This window comes from Syngnathus floridae, chromosome 4, assembly GCF_059516105.1.
Source record: "Syngnathus floridae isolate MCC-2025c chromosome 4, RoL_Sflo_1.0, whole genome shotgun sequence".
NCBI classification, from domain to species: domain Eukaryota; kingdom Metazoa; phylum Chordata; class Actinopteri; order Syngnathiformes; family Syngnathidae; genus Syngnathus; species Syngnathus floridae.
In genome coordinates this window covers 15,067,897-15,093,344 of record NC_142416.1, presented here as the reverse complement: position 1 = coordinate 15,093,344, position 25,448 = coordinate 15,067,897, and the positions used below count along the sequence as shown (strand labels likewise).

Below are 25,448 nucleotides of genomic sequence, written 5' to 3'. Positions count from 1 at the left end.
TTCAAGGTAGTCAATGTTGTACAAACATTTTGTCTGATGTTCACATTTGGGACTATATCCAATCGCGCTTGTGTGGCAATTCAGAGAAACAGAGGTATGGTCCGAAATGGTTACTTATTGGACCTCATCTGAACCAAAAGAGCCAATCAGATGGGAGATGTGAATATTTCAAGTGCTGATGTCGACCACATGCACACCGTTGAATTCACAATTTCTTTAAGAAATTTGATTTTTTCAGCACTCTCACGAATCTCTGATTGGTTAATCTGTGTATCACTCTGATTGGTTGAGATCAAAATGCATACCAAAGATTCATTTATAGGGGCGCATGATATTGGGCATGATTAAAAATTCATTTTCAAGGTGTACGTTACAAGAAAAACTGGACTTTATGAAGCCAACACTTGCTGGTTGGTTTGTTTCAAGCCGCAAATTGATTTTCTTTCTTTCAAAGTAGTACAATATGTATATCTTTGTTAAATGCTCCTGTCTCTTCTTCACCGCTAGTTATGGAGCATATCTACATTATTTTGCCACTCACCATCATCCATGTCTAGAGTTTTGTCAACAATGTAAATAGAAAAAATAAGAATAGTAAAGAATCAATTGTAAGGAATTATGTTGATTGTGCAGGATTAATTTCATTAGAACATTCAAAGAAATTCTCTTGAAACATGAACGAATCCATTATTGAGCGCTAACTCAGGTCAACTATGAGCCTAAAGCGCATCCCGAGTAGACAAAGAGAAGTCCTACAGTTTTACTGGCCTGTCCCCCAAACTCTGCACTGTGCCACGCCCTTACCTTGCCAGGGTCTGGGCTCGCATAGAGGTCAGAGCTGGATTGGATCGGACAGGATGGCTGTCTGTCAAACAGGCGGTCCAATACCTCGATCTGCTGCGGCGAGAACAGCTCCCCTCTCATCTGCTTCCTGAGGAAGTCCCGCCCGCTGTGGCTGTGCCCATTGGCCAGCGGCGACTCCTGCAGACCTGAAAGGGCACCGAGGAAATGTCCATGTTGAGAAGTGCGCCAGACAGAGGCAATTTACAGGAGGGATATGAGGAGGGTGTTAGTGGTTCTGTTGTGGGTATCAGATTGGGAAATTTGAAGGAGGCGGGCAGAGAGAGGCGGCTGATAAAATAAATCTCTGCAAAAGAATTTAATGAACCTCAGCGGGGTGATTTAAAAGCATCGATTGTGGAGAGCGCAAGAAAATGCTATACAAATGCAAGCCATTACCAGGCACACGCTGTCTCTCCTTTCTGATCTCTCAGAAGCACACCCCCTCTCTCTTCTCCATCATTCCGGTCAGCTCATCCATACACACCCCCGACACCAAATATATATTGCCGCGGTATCAGTATTAGACGGTGAGCTCTCGTATCCTGCAGTTATTGCAAGGCTGAAGGACCCAACGAGACAATTATAAGAACTCTGAAAAGTCGCAGCCCGCAAATGATTAGAAAAGGGAGAACCTGAGAAATAGAAAAAGAGAAAAAGGGGAAAGGTGGGCATGAGGGGATGAGGGTGAAAATCTCCCCCGTTATATAGAGACAATTCATTGCTCCAAACTGCTCCTGAAAGCCTATTTTAGTCCTGGGGTCACCGTGCGGGAGGGAGTGTGTTTGTTCAGTGGGGATATGACAGACAGGCAGCGAAGAGGGCTCAAGGAGCCTCAAATATTTCTTTCTTCGATTTAGACTGAAAATGAATTTGAGCAGTTGGATCTAGAAGAGTAACAATTGAGTGTTGTGGGAGGAAAAATGATGCATTTTTATGGCCATTGTTTCTATTGGTTATGATAACCACGTACTCATGACCGTGAATGCTAAAATATGTAGGATAGGATGGCGCTTACATTTCAGGATTTCTCAAAAGTCACCAAACATTTCATTTTTTTCGATATCGTTTGGACAGACGTTAGACCATCGTCATTGCCTTGCCTGTGGCTTGCCAATCGATGTTAGAGCAGCGTTGAAAAGAGTTTTTCTGTCCCACCAGTTTGAGAAGCATTTTTTCCATCAGACTAAGGTAAACAATACCTGTAAAGAATGACTCGATTATGAATGACGATTAATTCGATAATTGATTACATGGCTCTCCTCTTTTCTGTGTTTGGTCATATGAGTGTTTGCAAGCTGAGCCATGATTGGTTCTGAGCCCTGAGCAACTGTGATGATAATTTCAGTCGACAGCAAGTGGCAAAATTATATGGAAGTTCACATTATTTGTAGAGTTTCGCAATTACTGTTGGTATGGAGACCGGATGCTAACTTTGCAATGTCAAAGGTCAGTCTTACAGTCTAAGAAACACCAACATCACTCTTGGTGGCTCACCCTCGCAATATAGTGTTGCAGAAGAAAAAAAAGTCACCCTACCTTCAGTACACAAAACCTCTTTCATCTACTCTGACAAACACACTCCTTGATCATAATCTCTCGTTCTCCACTTCTCTTCATAACACACAACCACACACACGCACGGTTGGTGCAATGTGGGTGTAAGGTCCGCAGGTCTCTGGTGGTGACAGACCAATCAGGGTAGAGATAAAGCCAGTATGGTGCTTTAGCCTGGTAACCCACGGCGACCCATTTAATCCTGTCGGCCGGTCCCCATGATGGAATTCAATTGATCAATCATGTAGCTCTGATGGCACCATTTCAGCCAGCTTATTGCTTTCTGCTGTCTCTCCGTCACTCACTCTCACACACACATACAAATAGACACTCTCAATGTTGGACCCATGCTTGTGCAACCACAAAGCATCAGGAGATCCTGGAGAAACAGCACAAACTACAAGTAAGAACAAAGCTTTGTATTTATGATGATCAATATTGGCCATTCATCTGGATGAGTGTGTGTGTGCGTAAAAGTGCTTGTGTGGCAGGCTGGGCGGGTGCGTAGCTTGATATCCGGCTGGTTTCATTGTATCCATGGATGGCTAAAGAAACTCATTGCCGTGACGGGTTAAATCCTATTCACCGCTGGACACGCACACACTCACGCATGCACACAGACACACACACACACACACACACACACACAGCTGCCTCTATCTCTGTGAGTTTGTCTCAGAAGGGAAGTGTTTCTCTTCCTTCTTCTTTCGAGCAGAACAAAACAAACAATGAGCCATTATTGTTCTATCCTTTGCCTTTTTTTTCCTACCTTCCGCCTCCTTTCCCTCTCTTACTCCCTCTATCATTCTTTTCACCCACTGTTGAGATTTTTCAACAACCCACCAACATGGAATACGTACAATCAGGAAGATGGCTCACCTGTTGGAGTATATAAGTATTGCGTGTGTGTGTATGTGTGTTTGCAGGAGATATATTTACATCTAATAATATAATTTTCTTACCACACAGAGCATCGCGATACTTAAATAATGACAATCTTGTTTCAGCTTACTCGCATTTTCCTTGAATACAAAGTTGATATAGTTGTGCCGTGGCCAAGGAGGGTGATTATAAAAGTATAATCTTCTTTGCGCCACAACTTAGACTTGATTTCAGCTGGTCTAAAGTTGAGTCTACTTTTACCCGCCAAATTGTCAGGTGTGCCAGGGTCGTGTAAAAGTATATGGCCTCACTCCGCCCAGCATGGTCTCAAAAGGACCATCACAAAAGGAAAATTGCACCGGCACAAAATCGGGCCAGTTTTTATGAGTGCACGTACACTGTCTCTGAATGTAGAATAATGAATATTTAGACCAAATAAGTCAAACTGGGTAATTTTCCATGGCATACCTGATGATTTGTCATGGGACACAAATGTGCAGCACAGTGATAGGGAATCCCTGACACAGACAGCACAAAGGCTGTGAATGTGACCTCACAGTGGCAGCTTGCATGTGAGTGTGCATGGCCTTTGCAAACTCCAGTGATCAAAGGTTTTTTTGGCGGGGAGAGAGTGGGAGAGACTAGAGAAACTTGGGGTGAAGGGCAGAGACGACCCTCTCCCACCCCTTCTTCTGCATCCTCCCCTCTTGACTGAGCCACCTCATGCTCATTCCCAGCATCTTTTATCCGATAAGCTGTTGCATGTCACAGTGGATGCACAGGGGGTTCAAAGGTCAATTTGCCGTGCTGGTTTAATATTCCCACTAAAATTATTTAAAGTTTTGTTTTAAGCAACACCTGGACGTAATTGTCTCATCGGTGGTTAAAAAGTGTTTTGCAAGTGTCACTAGAAAAACAACAAGAACAACGCACACACACACACACACACATCCCAACACACACACACACCTTGTAAGATAATAGGTCAAGATACAATAGTCCCCTTTTGGCCCCACAAGTCAAGTTCTTCCATTCATTCGCATTCATCTACATTCTGCCCCCCCAGCCTAGCCCCAACCCCCTACTTCCCCTTGCTTTGGTTGGGGGGGCACAGGTCATCAGGGGCTTTACCCCCACACACTCTTCCTGCACACATACACACACACGCACACAAGTTTCTTGTGGCTGTTGTGTGCTAAAGTAGCAGGTGCAGACTAAATTTGAGCATAGGGAAAAAAAAAAGTGAATTTCCTGAGCATAAGTTTATTTCACTCTGAAACTGACAAGCAACAAGAAAAATGTGGCTCTATGGAATTTGTTTCAAAAAGTAGTGGTGTTAGTAGTGGGGGTGCTGAAATCAATTTTTTGAAAACTTTAATTACAAATGTTATGTTTTTGTTGAGTAGCAGGTCTTGGTTTTTGCCTCCATTCATTCAAATGTCTCCCTGGGCCAATAAATGGATCTAAGACTGAATAATTGTATCCTATTTGCGTATGTCTATGTCTATCCATGTCGCTGCATGCTGTTCCTCCTGTCGCCCCTCGCTGTGCATGTGTGTCATTATCCAGCGGGGGTTGCTCTAATGGAAGCTGTGATTAGCAATGCTGTTAATTAGACCACCGAGTCAACCGGGCAGACCTCTGCTGCAGCGAGGCTGGTGGCACAAGCACGAACAACACTTCCTGGATGCTTCAGTGAAATGTGCCATTTGAATTTGAAAGTTCAGTCAAACAATCAGCATGTCACACATAAAGAACAGTGTGGAACAATAACGCTACTAATTAGATTACAGCGCTCGTGTTTGAGTCTGTGGCACAGTCGCGAGTGCACGTACGCATAATAGTTCATCCATACAAGATGACAATTATTATTCGTGTCAAAGAAAGACAGTCTCCAACTAAAGGATCCCAATTATGGGTCATTTTCATAGCAGATATTTGGACTTGTCAGCTCAACAATAGCATAGATATTCACTGCTACCCTAATGAGGATGGCTCTGTTCCCTGTAAATGATGTCTCTTTGACAGACTCCAAAATCTATGTGAACATAGAATGATGATAGTTAATGGACTGAAAAATAGATGCTAGTTTTTGCCAACAATCGCAAATCAAGTTAACTTGTTAAAGTGTGCAGTAGTGGTGAAGCGATCAGTCGACTCGTTGAAGTTTAGACGCCACGGAGCTCGCCTTGCATTTCAAGCTGAAATCTGAAATCAGTCTTAATCTGTCAGCTATGAGGCAGAATCAGGTTTTGGGATTTTCTCATTTAAAGTCTTGTATTCTGCTGACGTGTAACAAGCCTGTAACCTAACCTGGCTTTTTGATCCTTGTCTGCTGAGATGTTTTACAACTGGACATCAAACGAGGTACATCTACGCAATCTAACGTGATCTGTCAAATCTAACAAGGTTTGCTTTTGATTGACACAAGTAGAGAGCTAAGCGGCCTATGCTTATTATTGTAATTGTATTTGGCAGTGATGACTGTGGGGTGTTTTGGTTATCCCATGAATGAAGCTACATAAGACGGACAAAATAAAAGTAAAAACTTCTAAGATGATTCTTGACGTAATCAAAATAGTTATTGTTCCAAAGACACAATTGTAAATATGACTCAAGTACTGAACCTCATTAGATTGTGCAGGTGTACCTAATGTTTTGCGCTGTGCGTGGAGGTGGGCGAGGGGGAGGGTTGGATGGCAGCCCCCAGTGGTGTTTGCCAACACTCGAACCCCCCTGTTCAGACATCTGGTCCTGTCTCATTTACCGTAGGAGTCTGTCTGCGTGATGGCTTTTTAATGCCATTGACAGAACCACATAGACAGTCTCACACACACACGTGCTCATTAACATACAGTAACATGTACTGTACGTCAGCGGCCACACACACGTTCCCACCACCACCGACAGGCGTACAACATTGATCAAGAGTAAAAACGATTGGGATCAATAGCGTATGAATAAACTTCCTCTAAATGGCTCTCCAGCAGGGTTTGTGAATGAAGATGTATGGTGTTGTGTTCAGGTGTTGCACGTGCACACACATCTGTCATTGATCGTCATGTGCGCCGCTATTCCCAACTGGGATTTCTATACTGGAAAGGAAATGAGGGAGATCCTGAGGCGATCTGTAATGTGTTTATGTTTGTTGCGCACTTGTCAAAATACATATGTGAGCAGAATAAGTAAGCATAAGTAAGTAAGCAAAGACATTCCAGTTAAACTCACCTTCATCCCGCTTCCTCTTGCCAATATCAGCAGCTGAGCTGATACCCAGAATGCCGCTGATGGAATACGAAGAGCCGGCAGAGTCGCTGGTCACCGCAGAGACCTGCGTAGCCGCCACTGATGTCGCTGTCGGCAAAGAAAATTTTATTTGTTAGCCGTTTGTCATTTTGAGATCTTATTTGGGCGCTTCGGGTTAGCGGCACTAACCTTAACCTTAACCTCTTAACCCTTAATTATGCAGTGAATTGTTTAAAGTCCCCGTAAAGTGAAAATAAATATTCACATACCACAAAGAAAACTCATAAATTAGATTCGGCATATCTCAAAGTACCACTTTAGTCTCATGTTTCCCAATTCCTTGTCAACATCATTGACTTGTGACATTATTTTAATCCCGACTCTCTTTCTAAACACTTTGCACAGTTAACATGTCCATGAAGCTGAACCAGAAGCACAAAAAAAACTCAGTGGAGGGGGGCACTGTCAAGAATTGTCGCTCCCTGTAGCCTTAAAGCGCCCTGAGGGGGGGCAAGTTCTTCGCCAGACGACATGGCAACAACATACTTGTCATTTCTTTAGTCACACACACACACATATGCAACATACAGTCACTCATGCCTGGTCTCCTTATCTCTGTGCCCTTATGAGCAAGCAAGGGGCTGAGTGACAGTATGGTATCCCATGAGAGACAGAAAGGTGAGGAGGAAGACATCCTAATCCTTCCTCCCAGTGGACCCCCCCCCCCCTTCCCGTCCCACAACAACACAGAAGAACAAGAACTAGAAGAGGAAGTTTTCAAACACACACACACACACAACAAACCCAAGGATCAAGCCCCCCACCACTCTGTCACACTTTTGTCAACAAGGAGATGATAATGAATGCATATCTTACCTTTTCCTATCAGTTGATTTAGCACTTCAATTATCTGATTTTCCTTTTCTTTTACTCTCCACTGTTTTTTTTTTTATCTGACTGTAATGCTTTTATTCTGCAAATCGAAATGTTCAATTTTCCACCTGGGAGCGGGAACCCATTTATCTGGATAATCTGCAAGCTTGTGAGTATGTGCGTAGTATCTGTGTTTGTGTGTAAAAGGAAGAGCCGGCAAGCCGTGCCTATGAAATTAATTTAGATTAATAGACGATGCGTGATTATGAAGATATGAGAGACAGTGAAACACAATCCGGTTTCGAGAATGAAGGAAAGGGGAAAGAAAGGCTTTCATATTTATTTTCAAGTGAGATAGTCAGTGATGCTCGTACAGTACAGGATGTATTGCTTCAGTCTTTGGCATGATTTGACACGATAGTTATTTAGATTCTCTTCATCACTCAACTTTTATGCAGTGTGACGATTAGTTTTGTGGGAAATGACACGTGTATCACAGGTAATGTTACTTGAATTAGTCAAAAATTGAAGAATGGTGAACTACAGGGGCCCAAAAAATACTTTAATACTTATTTTTGTGTGGTTCTTTAGCTGTGTTTTTGCAAAATTTTTTATTTGTTTATTTATTTTTACTTTGGAAAACAATGATTGTTTTCTGACATCCTCAAACCAAACCAGCTGTCAATTTGAATGAACATCCTGTTTTGGAACAAGAGGGTGGACATGAAAACATGTTTTGCTTATTATATGATTCATTGATTAATCAGTAAAATACTTAACTGATTAATACATTATTAAAATAATCATTATTTGCAACCTTATTTTTTAAACGGGTGCAAAAAATAGTTGGTCTATTTATTTAAATTTTCACACTGTTGTGAAAGACTTTTTATTGTGCAATATTTAATATTTTTTTCTGTTTAGAATATCCTATACCAAAATGGACTGTTATAATGTTGCACGTTCTATTAATGGCAACAATTATGTAAACAAAACACTCATTACAATAAGAAAGTATCAATTGATTTTTACTTTCACGCGAGACATCCGGATATTATTAGTGCTGCTGTAAAAAGTGCTTTGACAGACAAGCGCAGGTTTGCGACCTACCTAAATTGTGAGCCGCTACTGAGCCCGTTTGACCCGGTGGCTGCTGAACCTTGGTCCGAATGATCCTGCAAGGAGGAGAGAGCAGACGTGAATGTGTGTGAAGTGGTCATTTGTGTGTGTGAAAGAGAGAGGGAGGCATCAAGGACATGAGAACACGACCGTCGTGGGAGCCACGTTGTGTGTGAGCATGCGAGTGTGTTCGCCGAGAGGCTTGCGGCCGGCTGACATGGCAGAGGGGCCTCACACTTCCTGCTTGGCTGCTCATGCAAGCCCCTTTCTTCCTCTTTCCCTTTCCTCCTTAACTCCTCTCCATCCTGTCCCCGTCTTCCCTCCCTTTGCCTTTCTCTCCTTCGTCTTTTGTGTCCCCTTATTCCTCCCTTTTGTCTGCCTCTTTTGCTCACTGCTTCTCTCTCCTGTTTCACTGTCCCTCCCTTTTCTCGGGCTCCGTGCATGCTCAAGGGAGAGCCTTGTCATTGTATGGTGGTGTTGAACCACTGAGCTGCAGCTACTTCACACACACGGAGACCCAGGGCCTCTTAGCTAGGCTGTCCCAGATATAGATAAACACAACAAGCTGCTTGCTAAACACTTACTGTCACTGCAGTTGTGTTGATGTAAAGTTAGGACACACAAATAGTTGTCACACACACTTTAGTACCTGTTGATGGAGCTGACGCTGGGCACGCTGTCGTTGTCGCACACTCTCTCGGCCAGGAGCCTGTCTCGGATCTCCCAGGCAAACATGGTGGGGTTTTGGCGTTTGTAATCGGCAATCTTGTCGACCACTTTGGGCGTAGCAACCTTTGGTTTGGATCCCCCGATGACACCAGGCCGAATACTGCCCGTTTCATAGTACCTGGGAAAGCAGGGAGGAAGCTTGTGTTGGTCATGATGCGAGATTTTGAAGTCTGTTCAATAGCAGTGGGCAAATTTTATTCAGAGATGGCATCTCCTTGAAGATATTCGCATGCTCGATCTTTAGTGAGGACTCCAGAAAACAGTGCAAAAGACTGATTTTAAAGGGAATGAGAGAAGCCACTTTCATTGGCCGGGAAGCTAGTTGGCTGTGGTCACGCTCACAACGGCGCAAACACCCGGACCTATATGCACTACTTTTGTGGCTAGGCTAGTGCTATATTGCAATAATTTCCCAGATATGTTCCCAGATACTGTTTGTATCCATTCTGTGAAAAAAAAAACATAAGATGGGACAAAACACACACACTTCCTCACTGAGATGCTGTGGTTTGAATCCTGTTTTTTTGCGTGACCCAAAACCTCCATTTATTCAGTTAATGTTGTTTTGACTCCAGTTATATACGAAATTGTGTGACCTCAGGCGCGTTTGACGTGACTGCGTATCACACTGACAGTCAAATGCAAGATGAGGGGTGACACTGACAGACACGCTCGCACAGAGAGATCCAGGAGTTTTCTTTCCAGCTTGAATGTATTTGCATGCGCAAGGGGCAGGTGGGATGCGGGTGGGCTGGGGGACTGGCGGAGGACAGCTAATGCACTACCCTGCTTGCAGAATAGGGGGGGATGCTGTGTGTGGATGCAAGCTGTCACTCAGTCTTAAACCTGCTGCTCTTTCTCTCTCACCGCAACTGCTCGGTGGAGTAATCCCTTCCGTGATGTTTGTTTCCTTAAGTGTGTAGTTCCCTGTTGTGTGTGTGCATGTGTGTGTTTGTATATGCGCACGTGCTTCCCATTCTCACTCTCCACAGCTGGACTTTAAACATTGCTAAAGGAAAAGGAACAATCTCTTTTCTCGTGGAAAACAATTTAAATTATTCACAGGCAAATCATTGGTGAATAAATGAGCATGGTTATTGATATCTGCAGCGATGTGAGACAATCACACACACCTACACACACATTCACAAACAAGGAGGCAGAGTTGGTGTTTTTGTTCTGCCGGCAGTGGAGAGACAGAGAGAAGAGGATAGAACAAGCCTCTCTCCTTCCTTGCATCCCTCGATCTCCTCCCCCCCCACCCACCCACCTCTCACGGTAACGCTTCAGTGAGTTGAACGGCCAGGACAGGGGGGAGAGAGGGATTGGGAGAGACTGAGAGAAGGAGCGAAAGAAAGGGAGAGAAAAGAAGCAAGGGAGAACAATGAGCAACACATTTTTTGATATAGCTGAGGGTCGCTGTGGCTAATCCTTCCCTGCCGCCACCACAAATGGTCTCTCCGTTTCTAATTCCTTTTTTACTTCTCCTCACTTCTTCTTCAGCACGCCCCCCCCCCCCCCTTCTTGCCCCATCCTTGTCTCTATTCTCCTTTTGCTATATTTTGTGGTGCTGAAATATGGTGCCACTTTCATTTTGATGCTAATTCCAAAAAGTGATGAATCTTTCCCTCACATTGTGCCCCTTTCTTCTCTGACAGACGGAACGACCCGGGATTTACTTTTGAAATTGGCTTTTTAAAGGTGAAGGAAAGAGTCGTCATAGAAGAAGGTGAAAAGGAGAAATGTGAGTCAGTATAAAAGGAAATGAACAAGACCCAAAGCAAGTAGGAGATGATGGCAGTGGAAATTTGCAAGCTCAGGGAATTGGCAACTTGGCAGCAGAGACACTATAGCATCAGCGCCGACGATCCAAACTCTCAATAACTTGATTATCTTTATATAATAACTGCAGGGTTCAAAAGTCACATGTGTCGGCGCATACGTGTCTTCCATACCTTCCCAGTATTTTGCTGACACATCCGTGGCTGACCCGAAGTTGGCGGGAGATGTCGCAGGGACGCACACCTTGGTGGGCGAGTTCTACTATTCGCTGTCGCACAACATCTGGAAGAGGTCGGCCGTTTACAAATACACCGCCAAGCTGGTTCACGCCGCCATGTCCTATGAAAAAAAAAAAAAAGACAGTTGAAGTCACATGCTTCAAGCCACATGGATGAACAAGCCACTAAACATTTAAAAGGATTTATGACTAAAATGTTAACAGTCAAACTTGACTGCATCACAACATTTCAATGCCAATGATACACACAGACACACACACACACACGTATGTCCTAAATAAATCCTTTCTTACCAACATAATACTAGCTTTGTTCCTTTTATCCAGAACAGACTAAGCTAAGTTTCAAGTAAATGAAGGGATTTCAATTAATTATTGACCCACGGGGGTCTGAGTGACGCCAATAATATTCCCTTGAGGGAAGACGGTTTAAAGAAACAGAATAGAAACAAATTGGAATAAAACACCACAACTTCTCTCCTTTCTAATGACATCCAGGATGTAGAAGGCAGACCTCCGCCAAGTGACTGGGTTTACAAACTGTCAGTTGGAGTTTTGTTCATTGAACATAGTTGACCAAACTGTTAGAAATAGCTATCAGGATGTGCAGTTTGCTAAACTGACAATAAAATATTTTAAATAGCGCTTCTATTGATTCTCATTCAATTGCACCTCTAAATATATCATTTAATTGAGAGCCAACAATAACAACAGTCAGCTGACATGAATCCAACATGCATGAGTGCCACGACAAATGTACGAAAGACGACGTCTCCGCCTCTTCCCAACAATATGTTCATGTACAGTATATGTTGCACCAAAAGGCAATCCGGCATTTCTGTAATCCACTGCTTTTATATTACCATAGTGATTGTGTCTTCCGGGGAAACACACACACACACACATACTCGCGCACGCATGCACACTCTAATCCTAGCTGTGAGGGTAATAGATTTTAAATACATGACCCCTGCAGGGGGATACCCCCTGAAATACAAAGCCCTCCCCTGAACCTGACCACATCTTTCTTCTTTTCTGCATCCCCATAAAGTAAACACACAGCAGGCTCCAAAACAAACACATCTGCACATGAGGGATAAATGCAACGAGAAAGTCTGCAGCGTCTTGTGCTTGGAAATTAAACAAAGCTATTTCACTTCCCTCCTTGCTTTATTTCTTTCTAGATAGAAGAAAAGTCATTATGCAGATGCCCCGCTGCCACAGTTTAAAAGGCAATCACTTTTTCCAAAGATAGCAACGTCGCATCCGTCAAGGCCTTAACCAGGATTGCTCGTCACTACCAGGTTAAGGAATGCTTACATGTGGGTACTACAACTACAAAAAAAAAGGGTATTGCTAACCAAATTGGGATATCAAAACATTTAGATCTTCTCTAAGGTCTTTCCAAATTGGGGCAGTCGATCAAGAACACTTTTTTTTTTTTTTTATCTTCTGTTTGAAATCATCAGCAGTATTATGATGATCAGCCGGCTTCTTGTGAAACCCCGGGGATGTTTTTTTTTTTCCTCATCATAATAGTTTCTTATCCTCAGCCTTGGAGGGTAACAGTATCCTTCATTATTTAACCATTTTTCTTTATACAAAAATATCAAACCAACTGATCTATAGCAATGGAATTCTTGAAGGCATGTTCCAGCAATGCAAGAGTCTGTTGACGGCCATTTCCCAAACACAATGTAAGTACACTAGCGCTTCTAATGTACAAAGTCACAATGATGTTAAAGTATCTTAAATAGCATCAAAACATTTCATTTTTCTGTCAAAAAAAAACCATGTTGAGAGATACAAAATGGGAGAAAAGAAGAAGTGGCACGAGAAATTGAAAAGGCCACAACTTCCTGCTTAAGGTGCCAGTTAATTTACAGTATTTTACTTTTACTACTTTGTGTGACAATTAAGAATGTTGTAGCACCTCAACGTTGCTCACTGTTTTTATTGTTGTTACTTTTAATATCACCAGTAGCTCATTTCTTTTACAATTCTATTTCTTTGAAATTGTTTTGCAATCCGAACAAATCAAAGCTTGCAAAGTAATGCCTTGTGTTTGCCGAGGTTCCACTCGATTCTTAACTTGTAAAAAGCCATCCATGCCTCATCTCATCATGATTTGTTCTTCCACAGAAGCCCACTTTGCTGCAACCTGCTGTGTGCACACAAGTCTCCCGCTGCTTCTCTCTCTCGCCTCGTCTTTCAGATAAGAGCAAATGAAATGGGTTCTTTCACTCTTCCTATCTGGGCTGGACCATAAAAAAACCTTGCTTTGTATAGAAATGGGAAGAATGTCTGCCAAGCGACACGCACACAAACTCCAGATAACTATTTATTCACTTAGCTAGGTATTTACCGTTTGCATTAGACTATTCTTGGAGAGGAGATTTTGGGGTTATGTGTCCATATTTTATTTCTCTATCCTCTAAACACAGCTAGGAGGGGGAATTTTAAAAACACAATGAATTGGATGCGCACAACTGCAATTCAAACACAAGCCGTCCTGTGATTTGCAGCTTGACGTTCAAGTTTCAATTTTGTATCAATTTTCCAATATAAAATATTAAGAAAGTGAATGACTTTAGTCTGAAAGTGTCACCATCGTCAAAACTTTATGAACCGGACAAGCAATGTTTTGAGTATGATTTTGAGATAGTCAACTGCCTTAACAAAAAAAATGAGCATGTTTATTACTGTATAGCACAAAACTTCCATAAAGTGTCCTCATCATTTGATGATGCCCGTGTGCTCGTTACTTTGCCACGCTTTTACTTCCAAAATCAACATTTGCACATTCTGTTGTAAATTAGAGGTTGATATTTCGAACTGTGACAGATTGGCCAAGTAATTTCAAGCCACTGACCAAACAAATTAACTACTTGCTTTCAGGAATTCAATCACAGCTGGCAGCTGGGGAGGTTTTGTTGCAAATTAGATACAAAGATTTTTGCCAAATCTGGTCTATTGGCTAAAAGGTCTTCCTCTAAAAGCTTGAACCTCAAGAGAGGGAGGAACACTTGGCACGTGTAGCAGTTTCATTTTCTATCCTGCAAGAATCAGAGGGGACACAACCGGCCAGCCTGCCAGCCATGGGGACCAGGAGTCATTATGCATCCCTGTTGTATTTTCATTTATATATCCTTTATAGGAGCTGACTTGGGAGCAAAGCACCTCCTTAAATGTTTGATTGATTCACCGTTTCCGGAGGAGGAAAAAAAATAACAGAGATAAAGAAGAATACATTAAGCTCCCCCATCCAGAAAATAAGGTCCATTAGGCTCTCTGTCTCTCTTTTCCTGCCACATTCCTCTGTGTCACTGCCTGTCACAGCCTGAAGCCTGAAAAATTGCAACAAACTAACCTTTTTTTGTTCTGTTTTTGAGAAAAAAAAAAGAAACTGGGCTGCAGGGCTGTTTGCGATTTTGTCAGTGAGAATACTGATGAGGTGAATTTCGTTGCGCAAACACTGTGTAGATATGTGATGTGCAAGCCAAATTTCCTTTTTATTCTTCTTATTTAATTTTATTCTGCATGCTATGGACATTTTTTCGTAAAGAAAAAATGCTATTCAGCAAAACATAAAAATCTATTTTTTTTAAATATCTAAATGAAATCTATTGGCGCAGGCAGCAGATTCTGGCCTTGGTCTTATTACTGCTTGGAGAAGAAGTCTTTGCTCTTCTGTGGCTAATTATGGATAATTTATGGTCTAGAAAAGTGTTACACCATGTGTGCGATGTGTATATATATATACTTGTACTAATATATATATATATATATTATACACGATCTGAGGCCACCAAACACCCATGCATACTTAAGATGCAAGCATGTTTAACATTACAATATTCAGCTCATTATCATCACAATTACCAGCAGCAGTTCCTTTTAAATCGAACATATATATTCCAAGCTGTTGGATCGGTTCAAGAATGCTTTCATACATATGCCAGATGAAATTGCTGCTTATATAATGTTCATAGAAAAAAAAGGAGATAGTCCTGAGACTAATACATATTACCAATAGCGTTTAAGAAAATGTACACCCATGCACGCACACAGACACACGCTTCCAAAAAAGCATTTCCACGCGTCTAAGTTGATTCATTGCAACCTCTCTCACTCTGTCTTTTGACATTTTTAGATGTAATCGTTTTAAAGCGTCCCAGAACTTCTCTGTTGCCGTCAAGCGCCGCGGATCATTGACTTTGGGCCAACTACTGTGAGAAGAAACACGATTTGTTCTAGCCGTTTGATGTGCGCGTGCGCGCGCGTTTTTCTGTGCGTGTGTGTGCGTATGCGTGCGTGAGTGTGTGTGCGCGTGTGTGTGATTCACATAATACGCTTCTCCCCGGGATTCACCGGTGGTATAAATGAATGAATGCAATATCTATTAAATGCTTTAAATGAAAAGTCCAAACATTATGTGATTTTAAAATAGGTTTGGTGGATATTTATAACTCCAAAATAAAGTTAAAGGAGACAATATTGGTGGATTATATCACAGGGACAAAATCATTTTAAAATATTTTTTATATATAATTCAGTAACCCAAAGAAACGATGTAAATAAATGTGTAGTCAATGTTTTATAACAATTCCGTCTGATTTTAGGCTGTACCTTTAAGATTTCTGACATAACTGACTAATGTGATATATATTAACGTGCATCCATGCACCGGACAATTCATTACTGCAAAAAAAAAAAAAAAATAGATAAACTAAAGTATTACAAACCGCGACTCCCCTCCCCTATACTGCAAGCAACGATCTAATAAATATGTCTATTGTAAATTAATGATTCTCTCTGCAGTGCAAATAAAAAACAAACTACTTATCTATCAATTTATTTATGATTTGATTGATAAATGGCTATGGCGCTATAGATGCCTGCATGAGGCCGAGCAGGGGGGTTTCCACCACTGGGGAACCAACAACGTCCATTCTCGTTCTGATGCAAAGACCACATGCAGTTGCACCTGCAGCGTGTTCAGTTTGTCCATCTAAGTTATATGCAAAAGCACAATGGACTTCACACAACCGCTCTTCACTTCCCTCACTCCCTTTTCTCTCTCTCTTTCTCTCTCGCTCTCCCTTTTCTGACCGCCCACCCCCAACAACGACGTCTTTCCTTTGAAAGGAAAGTGCGGTCAACAATTGAAACATGCTTGATGTCTAAGTGTAAATCTAAGTCTTATTAATTAAGTACACACTCCCAAAAAATTAATTTAATAAAAGAAAAACAGCTACGTCATTATTAAATGTGCACTAAATGTTTTGAGCTTTTCCCTCTCATTCTGTTGCCAAATAATTTAAAACTATATCAACATTTGAATAAAAAATAATATATATAAACGTCATTAGGTTCTGAAGACTTTTAGGATAATAAGGAAAAAATATAGTTTTTGCAGCGCACCAAATAGGTTGCTTTACAATTGCGCCCGTGTAGCTTGGTATTTTTCTGCATGGAGGGAGCATGCAAAAATCAAGAAATAAGAAAATTAAATGATAAACTTACTGTGCATAGCCGCAAATGGGTCGTGCTTACAGTGGATCTCCATGTGGGCGGTGGGGCTCGAGGGCCCCGGTTTAAAAAGCAAATAAAGAAAGAAAGAAAAAGTGCAGACTTGAGCCCACCTCTATTTGATAGACCTCCGGTTGATGCAAAGTAGTTCCCTTAAAAAGAAAAAGACGGAGTCTATTTTTGTTTGTTTCGTTCGCTCGTTACTGTCCACAACTGAAGTGAAATGAATGAAGCATTGAAAAATTAAAAAGATATTTAAAATATTTGTATGGCAACGAAAAAAGTGGTGTCAAAATTCTGTCCTCAGTGGGACGAGCGGCGACAGTCGGTCAAAAAAAGAACGGTAATGACACTCATCCTTTAAAATGTTCGGCTAATATTCACGGCGTTCATGCCAAATCGGAAACCATGTCAAAAGTGTTTCAAAATGTTTAAAAAGACCTCCCTGGCCCCCGCGGGCTCAGGTCTCCGGTCGTGCAGGTCCACCTTTGGCGCAACTTTCTCCGCTTAGTCTCACCACGAAAACAAACAAAAAACTAAAAAACAAATCAAAAATCTGTTTCATTAACTGCAAATGTCACAAATCCACAAAGAGTTGTGTCTTCCATTCCTGTCTTGCGTGATGTCTCATCAATAAAGCTCGAAATGGCAAGTGAGCGATCCCCCGTCCGAGTGTCATATCCACCGAGCTCGTAAGAAAAAAAGACAAGCGAGGCACTTGCTCAGAATCGTCCCCGTTTTTAAAGCGATTCTCTGCCCAACTCCAGCTTCCCTGTCCCGCACGAGTTGGAAAGGAGTTTCTTCTCTTGGCTCAAACCCCAAAACATTGGAGGGGCAGGATGAGGTGCTTTAAATGTGTCGAAAATAGCGAAGCATCCACCGAGAGAGCGGCTGCTTGCTAGTGCACCCCCGCGTTTCAGGACCAGTTCTCTTGCGGACAGCGCCCGCGCTCGCAACCCCCTGGAAGCCTGGCGTCCAGCCGCCGGCCAGCTGCCTGTCACTCAGCCACCCCCCAGCCAATCAGAACGCGAGAGCCGCAACGGCGTCACTCCAACTTTGAGTAAAAAGGGCGGGGCTCTACGTGGCTCGGATTGGTTGACGATAATGCTGAGAGCCAATGAGGCTTTACGCTTATTTTAATCCCTAACCAATGGATGAGCTCGGCCTCACCCCTCCCTGGTGAGGGGGTCATATACCGTTTTACGTTTAATTTCAATTAACCACGTACAAACCTCACGCTTTTGTGGGCATTTGCGCTCAACTTATCCGTGTCAATATTAAATATCTAATTAAATAAGTATTACTAAAATGAAGCTTTGTTGCAGGGAGGTCTTATGATGTCTGAGTACAATTATTCAAAACAGATTAAACTCTTAATTACAACGATTTTATGACGAAAGATTGTAGTTTTCATAAAATGTGTCATTCATAAACCATGCATGTTACTGGGAGCACAGTAAAAGAAACTGGCCTGTCATTAATATTACAATTTATGAATCTTTAGCTTGAGGAGAATCTAAGGCATAAAACAAGCATCCCATTAGCTGATTGCGGATTCAAACGGGCATCGTTTTTAATGAAGTGCAATTATCCAGCATCGCAGCAAACTGAGAGGAGAGAAGGGAGATTCAATAAATGTTCGTCCCACCTGATTTTCTAAGGCATATCTTTGCCTGGGTCGTGTAATATTAAGCACACAAATAGCCTTAAGCGTGAGCCAAATTAGAAAATGGTTATTTCCATGTGCTTCCTGTTTCTAGACATCTAATCATTTCACTTTCTCTGTTATTCTCCATCAGCCTCATGAGCATATGCACAGCTAGAACAATCTTCCCCGAATCATTATTGACAACACCAAGATACTTGATAATAATTATTTTTTATTAAAAAGGCAACCCAACCTGGGATGTCTTGGAATACGGAATACTTCATGTTCAATCAATAAATGTCTTGGTTTATCCCGATAGTTATTGGTGTCTGCAAGCTTTCTGATCCTATAACTCAAACACGCAAGCAGTCAAATTAAAATAAATATGTTTTCCAATAAAAAAAAATTTTTTCTTCTCAGAAAACGGTTTTTTTGTGTGTGCTTTCTAGAAGAGTCACCAGGGGGCGTTCAACTATGAGTGACTTGTCCACATACTCAGGCAAGTACATTTGCACAATACGTATACGAAAGTAATAACATCACTTGATTCGATTATATGATTGCATTTTGTAATTACTCTGATCATCATCATCATCATAAAAAAATGCACATAACCAACAAGAAAACAACAATGTTTTAATGTTTCTGTGGTCATAACATTACATTTTACATTTGATCTTAATTTTCTTGACTGTGTGAATTATAAAATGTTTTGCGCACGTGTTAAACAATAGTTGTCTGTTTAGTCCGGAGAGAAAGGGGACTGATAAAAAAATACAGGCTAAATTGGGTCATTTAGGCGCTTACAAGTGTACGCAATTTGCGTACGGACGGCCCTTTTTATTTAGGCCACATATTGAATAGAAATAATCAAATTAATGTTGAATTTTTTTACTCAAAATCGCATTAGTTTTCAATTATGTTTTAAGGTTAAATAATTCTCATTTTAATGCTTGAAATAAAAAGACGACAGGCTGTATTTTATTAAAAGACTATACATCTACGTAAATATATACTATATATCTCTTTTTTTCCCCAACTTTGTGTCCTTTTGTGCAGTTTGTATTACAGATTTAGGAACCACAAAACATGCACTTTCTCATCACATGACTCTCATTTGCAAATTAAATACAAAGGCAATTAAAAACAGCCAAACAAGCAATCATGTATACAAATTGTTGTTGCTTTAGGCTTGGAAATTTGGAGAAAACTTCCATCAGGGTGGGACGTCTTTAATCCGGGGTCCTGCAGACATTACCATATTTCATTACCTCTCAGTGTTGGAAAGGGGAGCGCGGAGGAGGGAAGGGGGAGATTAGACTTTTTTAAACATTAGTAAGAAGAAATGTGGTCGTGATAATCATTGGGAGGCAAATTGGAGGCGATGCTGTAGTGTCTTTCTTCCTTCCCTCCATCCATCCAGCGTGAAAGACTGTTTTGCCTTTTTGCGCCCGAGCCTCGAAACGAAAAAGCAATGAAAAATTAATAGCGCATGTTAACTCCACCAAGCTCGTTTATTACACGCCCGCATGGCTGTCAACATAATGAGAAAGCCCCCTCGTATATATCTCAACTCTTAGATTTCATTTTGCGTGCAAAATATGTTTAAAATCAGAATATAAATATATTTTAAAAAATAAACAAATAAATTATATGCCACATGCGCACTCGCAAATCACACTCATCGGTCCATTTGTAATGACTTGGTTGGCTGATAATGCACCTAATGAGGAGTCAAGTGAGGCCTGACCACAAGCTCTCATGCACTTTGAGGGGCACTTGAGGTCATCTCTGTCCCCCCCCCACCCCCACCCCCACCCTGCACATGCACGCACACTTTTGACCAGCGCAAAATCACATTTCTATGTGACTACACTACTGTGCTACTTAAAAAAAATCCTGATTTCCCGTTTTATCAGTAAATGTTGGATTAAAAAAAAATGACATTGTAAAACTATTGCCAAACCTTGATGACATCTATTTAATGAATTCCTTTTAGACCTTAACGTCGTATTACATCAGTGAACATATCCATTTAATAAATCCTCGCTTATAGATGTGCGTAATCTAGAATGAATGTCACACTTTTACGCAAGGCCAGTTTGAGACTTCTCACTGAATTCTTTACACCCTGATCACGTATTTCATGGAGAGGCTGCTAGCAGAGGCCCTGGGCCCTTATGACTGCAGCAGTCAACAGGGAGGGCCTCCTAAAAAGTATGATTTCCTCAGCGGTTATTATCCAATCATATATATTCTCTTTCCTTAAATATTTTTTGGGTGGCTAAAGCCTATATACTTTAAAAGACTGAAAATTGAGGCATAATTTGAGCCTATAGGCTACTGATTTATCACTGTTCATTAAGTATAACGCCTGCTATAAGTGACATATTGTCTGTGTACTTGTCCATCAACCTATTATGATGAGAAACAATAATGAGGCTTACTCGTCCTCAGCCCAAAGGACGTTTTATCAATACAGAGCAGCAGGCATGGATATGAAATGATGTGCTATCATCTGGATGCCATACTGAGGTCGATTGTGTTGATCTGGAACCCCTGCTGCTTTATAACTAGACCCATATAGCAGAACTACTTGCATTGTGGAAAACACACAGCAGCCAATTACGATATTTCGGGATGTTTAAAACTGGAGTGAAAATAGCCTCTTTTAATAAGGAGCAAAGATATGTAACCATTCAAAAAACAACCAACCAATTTGAAACAAAGATTCTCAAACTAAAAATACCAAGTACTGCCTCAAAAAAGGAACATCAGGGCCAAACTTAAACTACAGTAGTATAGTAGGCACAAGTGTTCGTAGAACTATGACGTTTTTCTTCCCCTAAAAAGCGTATTTAATATTATAGTAAAGCACAATAATACTGCTCTGTTCGAATATTAACACTGTGCTTGAACATAGGGGGAAAACTGTACCTTAATAATGATTCCATAAAATTGTATTGCACATTAATCTTCAATCGCAATTGTACTTAAATAACGTTTTACAAGCAAACAGTTCGAAATGATTAAACACCAATGTATTGTACTCAAAAGTTAAACAGCTACAACTGAACTGTACCTCCATGAAGCTGGCCCCCACCCAAAATTGGGGGACATGACGTAACGTAACGTAATGTAACGTAACATACCAACATATGACAAGATCACGTGCCACACTTCCAAAACTTCCTTAAACTGTTGTAATAAGTTCAAGAGTTTTTGTTTTAACTTGAGTAATGTTTGTTTTCTTAATAATGATAAACAAACGTATACATAGTATCTCTTCTGTTATCTAAATTTGGTATCATTTCATTTATTCACAGATTGGCTGGCAAGAATCACGTGGTTCATCTGCTGTGGCGTCCATTTTAAAATGACATGCTGGACATCAACAGGTTTTTCCATTAATCAAGGCACTCAGTGATGGAACATTGAAAGCAATCCACTAATAAAATATTCTTTGAAGAACTTGTGGAGAAACACGTGGGCCATTTATGGCCCTCAGGAGGATCTTAGCATACCTTAGCAAATAAAATCTCTGAACTGTATAAAAAGCCCCAAAACATAAAACCCATAGATGACATGCTCATAACACCATAATCATCCATCATGAATTTAGTATGGCCCGCTGAAGACTTTATAATTTTGAACCTGCAGAAGAGCTTCCCATCACCTGCTTTGATCCAGCACACATGACCAATATTTGGCCTAATTTAACGAAACAAGCTGGTCAGCAAAATATCTTCCACTTGTAGTTGGCTATCTTGCTCTAAAAATAATCCCAAATTTGATTAGCACCTTTTGACTTGAGTTACAGTGCAGCCTTTTACAGTTTTAATGACTTCTCCAAACTTTACAATAGTTCACATAAGTTGCACAACTCAACAGCACTTTGGCAAACAACTTTTAAAGCATTATAGAAACACGTTGCTGTTAACACACACGAATTCACCTGCTCAAAAACCAATGAAGACAAGGTGTGAGATGGAAGTGCAAGCCTACCTGCTCTCCCCTGCCGCAGCGCACGTCTCCTGGGCCCTTGCGGGTCCATCATGATACACACTCAAAAGAGGAGAGGGAGGGGTGGAGCGAGGGAGGGAAAAAGGAAAAGAACAAAAAAGTTTTTGCTCACTTTTCACTCTCTCTCTTTTTCCTCTTTCTCTCTCCCCCTCTCTCTTTGACTTTGTAACACTGTTGCTCTCTCTCTCTTCTTTCTCTGTAGCAGCTGTGTACAGTTGGTGGTTGGGGGGGAAGGGGATGCAATGTTGGTTGAAATAATTCGACCCTTCCGCTCCTTATTGCGCTGCCTGCAAGTGTTCACTCAGCTGCAACTAAACGCTTTAGGTGGAAAAAAGGAGGGTCCTATTGAAGGGGGGGGGGGGGGGGGGATGAGCAAAAGAAGAGCCGTTCTTGCCATGTGCGCTCATGTCCTCTGTCTCTTTGCTGGCACTAAACTGCACACACCAATAGTCTCTGTGGGTCTCGTGCACGCGCGTCTGCGAACGCAAATGTGTGCACGTGAAACCTTCAACTTTGCGTGCAGAACTTGAGCACCAAAGTTTCACTTTTACTTTGTTTGCAAGCTGTCTGTTCAACTTGCTCCTTTTCCCCTCCCGTTTTAAATTCATAAAGTTTACAAAGAGTTGAAGCTTCCGTGATCAGAAATAAATACAATAAATACAAGGAGGGAATCATCTGACCTACTTATTTTAACTTGAAAGGGAAAAACTTTGAAGAGACAAGTTTTTTTATACCCTATTTGTACTTTCGCCTCGTTAATGATTTTTTTTAAAGTAAAACTAACTTTACTTCAGTAGGCTATTTCAAATAATATTTTTAATTTGATAATTCTAAAGCAAACAATATAATTGTAATCCTAAATCGTGTCTTACGTAATTAATTAGGATAAATAGAAAAACTAAAAACTAATTCTAACTGCTAGTTACAACAATACAGAAAAAAATCGAGATGCAAAAATGAAATGCAAAACTGGTGTCAGTCATAATAGTTTTGGCCAAAACGCAACGGTGGAATGGGTTTAACGCACATATTGTATATTTGACAGGTTGTTCTTTTCATTCGTTTATGGAGATTTGCTCATTTTTGTTCAGGTGGCCTTTTTAATACATATACAGTGTAGTTTAACATAACGGATCATGCAGACTGTTGGATTTGACCAGGTTTTTTTGTGTGTGCTTCTAATTCATATTGACAGCTTTATTTATAGTGTGTGAAGAATATCGAAGCTGTACTTGTGAAATGTTGAGTATTTCTAGATGCTTAAGAACAAAAAGTGCGGTCGAAATGAATCCGGACTGTTAAGTTATTTTTTTTCCTCGCTGCGATTATTGTCCGAACAGGTAACGGAAAGTGGTAGATATGCTCAAGGACTTGGATAAACATTTCAGTTTGAGACTACGGGCGTTGAAAGCAGATTTTGCTTTGTGCGGGAAGCATGTGATTCCCAAAACATAAAACGCGGCTCTGTGTACGATGTTACACATGTCGAACTTGTCTGGAGGTCTGCAGGTCGGGTGTCAGGGTTCACGCACGCACCAGAAACAATTGAGCGTGGAACAAAGCGCAGACACACGTCAGTCCACTTAGTTGCCAATAGAGACCCTGGCACATATTTTTCGAGCGCCCCCAACACATCAAAATACATTTGAGTTTATGAATTAAGAAAACACGGTAAGATTATGCTATTTATCATTGAATAGTTTATAAAAAATCTATAGTACAATTGTGTTGATTTACATCTGTATTTTTTTTACAGAAACATTTTTGGGTAACCTGCTGAAACTGTTATTGTGTTACATTTTACTGAAGAATGATTAGACGACATCGACATGATTGAAACTATTGGACCAAACCTCGTGAGAGCATGACTCCAACGTGATTTGCCATCTTTATTTCTTAACCCCCAAAATATCAAATTGTATGCATGAGCATGACAACGGTGCATTATTTAGTGCATTTTCTCACCTCACAGCAGATTGAGTATATTTATAGTCACACACGCTTATTGCAAAGTGCAGACGCTCCAACACACACGCACCCACACGCGCGCACACGCACGCACACAGCATAAGAAAAATTGAGAATTTAATTACTTGACAATCAAGCACCGTCTTGTACATTAATTCCACCAGTGTCATTATTATTATTATTATTATTATTATTATTATTATTATTATTATTATTATTATTATTATTATTGCAAGAGTAGAACTCAGTGTATTACTGTTAATACATCATTGTATTTTTATCTTCAAATTATTATGCTTTTGTCTCTTCAGAAAAGTTCTTCTACACTTTTTGGAGGTAGTAATTATTGCACCATATAGATACATTAAAATTACCACAGTTTGGTTTTAGCTGCTTGCATGCACTGGATCCCCTTAAAGAACAAACAAAAAAGAGTCGGGAATCGTTTTAAGTAATTAAAAACCACTTGTTTGTCTTTCATCCTTGTGCTAATTAATGTAATTAATTCGGGGGTACTGTTGAGGAGGCATGATAGTGCGCGTGTATGTGTGTGTGTGTGGGGGGGGGGGGGGGGGATGCTTTGTGATCGGTGACCCGAGCTGTGACCAAGCGGAACCGGAAAGAATCACATTAAAGGGTGAGTCAATAAGCAAACACGTAAACACAAAGGAAGGTGCACGGTGTCTCGGTGTGGGACGTTCACCAGCCTGATTAAAAGTGCGGCAAATTTACTTTTAATACAAAAGTGAAATGAGTGAGAGTTGGGAAAGTCACAAAGATCTTCCTTCACGTATTCAGTATTGTGTTTGTAATTTTGGTGTGATGTGATCGTGCTCTCTTTTGAGAGGTATTTCTTTATCAGTAGGTTTATTCATGTGGTAACATTTTGTTGTAAATGTAAAAATATAAATAGATTAGATAAGATTATTATTGACATTTTTGTTTGAAAAGGCAAAGTTTTTGATGTAGCTTTTTATCTTAAATGTTTTGTGTCTGTATGTGCGAACTAAT

The 25,448-nt window shown here is 40.9% G+C and overlaps 1 protein-coding gene across 3 annotated transcripts in view; it reads right to left on the bottom strand.

Moving 5' to 3' along the window:
• The window catches only part of pax5 (paired box 5), a 39,599-nt gene extending 16,817 nt beyond the window's left edge, over positions 1 to 22,782 (bottom strand). Inside the window, exons 1-6 of one of the 3 annotated variants that reach the window (XM_088373846.1) lie at positions 22,452 to 22,782; positions 11,202 to 11,367; positions 9,167 to 9,364; positions 8,509 to 8,573; positions 6,508 to 6,633; positions 805 to 989 (exon numbers count right to left, since the gene is read on the bottom strand). In XM_088373846.1, the coding sequence (XP_088229972.1) occupies positions 805 to 989; positions 6,508 to 6,633; positions 8,509 to 8,573; positions 9,167 to 9,364; positions 11,202 to 11,367; positions 22,452 to 22,503 (792 nt within the window). In that variant the 5' untranslated portion in view covers positions 22,504 to 22,782. Of the gene's footprint in view, positions 1 to 804; positions 990 to 6,507; positions 6,634 to 8,508; positions 8,574 to 9,166; positions 9,365 to 11,201; positions 11,368 to 16,792; positions 17,787 to 22,451 lie in introns of those variants that run through there. The other 2 variants (XM_088373847.1, XM_088373848.1) reach the window with 2 other exon arrangements.
• Between the last annotated feature and the right edge of the window lie 2,666 nt (positions 22,783 to 25,448).